General features: G+C 37.5%; 1 protein-coding gene across 3 annotated transcripts in view; it reads right to left on the reverse strand.

The window, feature by feature from the left end:
• Positions 1–1223: 1223 nt before the first annotated feature.
• ryr2b (ryanodine receptor 2b (cardiac)) overlaps positions 1224–5000 on the reverse strand; it is an 88909-nt gene continuing 85132 nt past the window's right edge. For all 3 annotated transcript variants that reach the window (XM_058398492.1, XM_058398491.1, XM_058398490.1), the window contains exons 102-103: positions 1919–1970; positions 1224–1584 (exon numbers count right to left, since the gene is read on the reverse strand). In XM_058398492.1, the coding sequence (XP_058254475.1) occupies positions 1489–1584; positions 1919–1970 (148 nt within the window). In that variant the 3' untranslated portion in view covers positions 1224–1488. The remainder of the gene's footprint in view (positions 1585–1918; positions 1971–5000) is intronic.

Consider the following 5000-nt stretch of genomic DNA (forward strand, 5'->3'; position numbering starts at 1 on the left):
AATCACGACTGAAACAGGAAAGCCTTTATTCTTGTGCTTTACAACTCACAGTCTCTCGATTTATCCATCTCTTATATCTGGAGTTCACACATTTGCTGGTAGTGTGATACTTTCCTAGCTCTAGAGCAACAAATTTAATTTAATTTTTAATTTTATTTAATTTTATTTAATTTTATTAAAATAAACTTCAGTTTAATTTAATTTTATTAAAATAAAAAACTTCAGTTTAATTTAATTTTATTAAAATAAAAAACTTTAGTTTAATTGAATTTTATTTTATTAAAATAAAAAAAAACTTCAGTTGCATCTGAATACACAAAATAATATGTAAAATATTTTTTTTTTAAAATTTGAAGTCAAAAGCTTTTAAAAAGTTAAAAAGAAAGTCAAAACTTTTATTTATTTATTTATTTATTTATTTATTTATTTATTTAATTTGTGGTCTCAGATATATATTTTTTTCACTGTACTCCAAAATGTGTTGAAATTCAGGTATTAGGTGCTGGACCTGAGGAAAGGCTGGACCTGTGTGCGTTTGCAGTGGTCACTGATCATCTACATGAACTTCCTCCTCCTATCACAATATATAGAAAATGAAATGGATAATGTTTAACATTTAAATTTGAAGCTCTATCAGTGATTTTTTTTTTCAGTTCATATCAAGTTCAAGCCTAAGTATGGATTATTGTGTGTGTGTGTGTTTTACATTGAACCTAACACTAAGGAGAAAATGGAATTTTGTGATTTTATCAAAAGCTTCTATATGTCTCATGCAACTTCTGACCAACGATTGTGTGTGTGTGTGTGTGTGTGTGTGTGTTTCACATTAAACTTAAACACTAAATAAACCCCAGAAATTTTGTGATTTCATGAAATCTAACTAGCTAACTCCACCCTCCTTCGTTAACCAATCAAAAGCCTGCAAATAAGTCTCATGCAACTTCTGACCAATGATGTGTGTGTGTGTGTGTGTGTGTGTGTTGTCTGTGTGTATGTTGTCTGTGTGTGTTTCACATTAAACCTAACACTAATGAGATTTTTTGAGATTTTATTGAAATCTCATGACATGTAACAGCACTAACTCCACCCTCTTTCATTAACCAATCAAAAGACCTCCATATGAGTCTCATGCAACTTCTGACCAAGTGTGTGTGTATGTGTGTGTGTGTGTATGATCTTTCATATACAGTATGTGGTACAGGAAACAGCTGATGTCTGGTTTGAAGAAAAAATATTTAATAAAATAATTTCTCAGTTTTGAGCTGTTGGCGTTAATCAGTTCTCACAGTGTGACCGAGAACACGACAAAAATAGCATAAAAGCGCTACATGAACCCAAAGAACCCACCGTTCCTCTGCCCTGCATCCAAATCAAAAGAATCCTGGACAAAAATATATAACTGATTTGTTGCATGGAACAAACTCTCATTAGTTCCTCTATGAGAAAACAGGAAGTTGTTCATAATAAGAGTCCTTAATGTGGGAATATTTAACCCAGCTGATCCTCGTACTGTTTTCGGAAACAGTCTCCGGCTGGGAAAAACTCCCAGCAGCGTTCCTGGTACATCTTCCACACGTAGGATTCCTGTTCAGAAATAAGAGGAAGTGAGATTTTATAAATATATTCCACACTGACATGGAGAGGCATGGAGACAGGAAATGAAACGATTCCTGGAGAATCTTCGAGTTTCTTTCCCATCGTGAATCATCATTCTGGGTTTTTTACTGACTTTTTAAAAAATAATGTAATAAATAAGGAGCTTTTGGTGAAATGCTACTGTCCGTGACAGGAAATATACTCTTTCCGAAAGGGCTATGCGGAAAATAATTAAATAAATAAATAAAAACCCAAGCTGACTGACAGACAAATTTAGAGTTTGAACAATTGCCTCTTTCTAAGATTGCTAATCTTTGCGTACCTGTCCTGTGTGTTCTGTCACATCTTTATTGATGAGATACTGCACAAAGAACCTGCAGGGGAAAAAAAGACACACGACTGTGTTTAGATATATTTATTTTTTTTGCTGTGGATTGTTTCTAATTTAGAAAAGCCAGTGTGTCGATCAAACATTTACTAACTATTACATATAATACTACAAAAAATGAATTCCCTTTCAATGCTGCATACATTTACTGCTAGTACTAATACTATCATTAGTAATAATAGTATTATTAGTAAAAAAGACAACTTAATATTACTAATATAACTATTTTACTAATACTGTTTAAATATATTAATTTTTATTTTATTTTTTTTGTCATTGTTGTTGTTTTGTTGTTGTTGTTATTATTATTAGTAGTATTGTTGTTATTATTATTATTATTGTTGTCATTGTTTTTATTGTTGTTGTTGTTATTATTAGTAGTAGTATTGTTGTTATTATTATTATTGTTGTTGTTGTTTTTATTGTTGTTATTATTATTATTATTATTATTATTAGTAGTAGTAGTAGTAGTATTGTTATTATTATTATTATTGTTGTTTTTATTGTTGTTATTATTATTAGTAGTAGTAGTAGTAGTATTGTTATTATTATTGTTGTTGTTGTTTTTATTGTTGTTGTTGTTATTATTATTATTAGTAGTAGTAGTAGTATTGTTATTATTATTATTATTGTTGTTTTTATTGTTGTTATTATTAGTAGTAGTAGTAGTAGTAGTAGTAGTATTGTTGTTAATCTAGCTACTGTTGGTCGAAGAAGTAGAGGGAGGAGAGTGCATAGACAGAGAGAGAAGAGGAAAGGTAAGAGTGTAGGACTGAGAATAGGAAAAGGTGGAGAGCTGGCTGATATGATGGAGAGAAGGAAGGTGGATATACTGTGTGTACAGGAGACCCGGTGGAAGGGTAGCCATGCTCGTAGTATAGGAGCAGGATTCAAGCTGTTTTATTATGGTGTGGATAGTAAGAGAAATGGGGTAGGTGTGGTCCTGAAGGAGGAGTTTGTGAGGAATGTTCTGGAGGTGATGAGAGTGTCAGACAGGGTGATGAGTCTGAAGTTGGAGATTGAAGGGGTGATGTTGAATGTTGTTAGTGGTTATGCACCTGTGAGTTAGAGGTGAAAGAGAGATTCTGGAGTGAATTAGATGAGGTGATAGAGAGTATTCCCACGGGTGAGAGAGTGGTGATAGGAGCAGATTTTAATGGACATGTTGGTGAGGGGAACACAGGTGATGAGGAGGTGATGGACATGGCTGTGGTTAACACTTATTTTCAGAAGAAGGAGGAGCATAGAGTGACTTACAAGATTGGAGGTAGGAGCACACAGGTAGACTACATCCTATGTAGAAGAGGCAATCTGAAAGAGATTAGTGACTGTAAAGTGGTAGTGGGAGAGAGTGTAGCCAGACAGCATAGGATGGTGGTGTGTAGGATGACTTTGATGGTCTGTAAGCAAAGGTCAGAGATAGAGATAGAGAAGAAAACCAAATGGTGGAAGCTGAAAAAGGAGGAATGTTGTGAGGAATTTAGACAGAAGTTGAGGCAGGCTCTGGGTGGTCAGGTAGTGCTGCCAGATGACTGGGAAACTACAGCAGAAGTGATCAGGGAGACAGGAAGAAAGGTGCTGGGTGTGTCATCTGGAAGGAGGAAAGAAGATAAGGAGACTTGGTGGTGGAATGAGGAAGTTCAGGATAGTATTCAGAGGAAGAGGTTAGCCAAGAAGAAGTGGGACATGGACAGGACTGAAGAGAATAGACAGGAATACAAGGAGTTACAGCACAGAGTGAAGAGGGAGGTGTCTAAGGCCAAGCAGAAGGAGTATGATGAGTTGTACACTAGGTTAGACACTAGAGACTGAGAGAAGGACTTGTACAGGTTAGCTAGGCAGAGGGATCGAGATGGGAAGGATGTGCAGCAAGTTAGAGTTATTAAGGATAGAGATGGAAAGGTGCTCACAAGTGAGGAGAGTGTACAGAGGAGATGGAAGGAGTACTTTGAAGAGCTGATGAATGAGGAAAATGAGAGGGAAAAAAAGAGTAGAAGGGGTGAACTCTGTGGAACAGGAAGTAGATAAGATTAGAAAGGATGAAGTCAGGAAGGCTTTGAAGAGGATGAAAAGTGGAAAGGCAGTTGGTCCTGATGACATCCCGGTGGAGGTCTGGAAGTGTCTAGGAGAGGCGGCAGTGGAATTTTTAACTAGTTTGTTTAACAGGGTTTTAGAGAGTGAGAAGATGCCTGAGGAATGGAGAAGAAGTGTATTAGTGCCGATCTTTAAGAATAAGGATGACATGCAGAGTTGCAGCAACTATAGGGGGATAAAGTTGTTAAGACATACAATGAAGCTCTGGTAAACAGTAGTGGAAGCTAGTTTAAGGAAGGTAGTGGAAATTTGTGAGCAGTATGGCTTCATGCCCAGAAAGAGCACAACAGATGCAATTTTTGCCCTGAGAATGTTGATGGAGAAGTATAGGGATGGTCAGAGAGAGTTGCACGGTGTGTTTGTAGACTTGGAGAAAGCGTATGACAGGGTGCCAAGAGAAGAGCTGTGGTACTGCATGAGGAAGTCAGGAGTAGCAGAGAAGTATGTCAGAGTGGTGCAGGACATGTATGAGAGGAGCAGGACAGTGGTGAGGTGTGCTGTAGGGCAGACAGAGGAGTTCAGAGTGGAGGTGGGACTGCATCAGAGATCGGCTCTGAGCCCCTTCCTGTTTGCTATGGTGATGGACCAGTTGTCAGAGGAGGTCAGACAGGAGTCTCCTTGGACAATGATGTTTGCAGATGACATTGTAATCTGTAGTGAGAGCAGGGAGCAGGTGGAGGAAACCTGGAGAGGTGGAGATTTGCGCTGGAGAGAAGAGGAATGAAACTCAGTCGTAGTAAGACTGAGTACATGTGTGTGAATGAAAGGGAGGGAAGTGGAACAGTAAGATTACAGGGTGAAGAGGTGAAGAAAGTACAGGAGTTTAAGTACTTGGGGTCAACAGTCCAGAGTAATGGAGAGTGTGGGAAAGAGGTAAAGAAGCGAGTGCAGGCAGGATGGAATGGGTGGAGAAAGGTGTCGG

The sequence above is a fragment of the Hemibagrus wyckioides genome, linkage group LG09 (genome assembly GCF_019097595.1).
Source record: "Hemibagrus wyckioides isolate EC202008001 linkage group LG09, SWU_Hwy_1.0, whole genome shotgun sequence".
NCBI classification, from domain to species: domain Eukaryota; kingdom Metazoa; phylum Chordata; class Actinopteri; order Siluriformes; family Bagridae; genus Hemibagrus; species Hemibagrus wyckioides.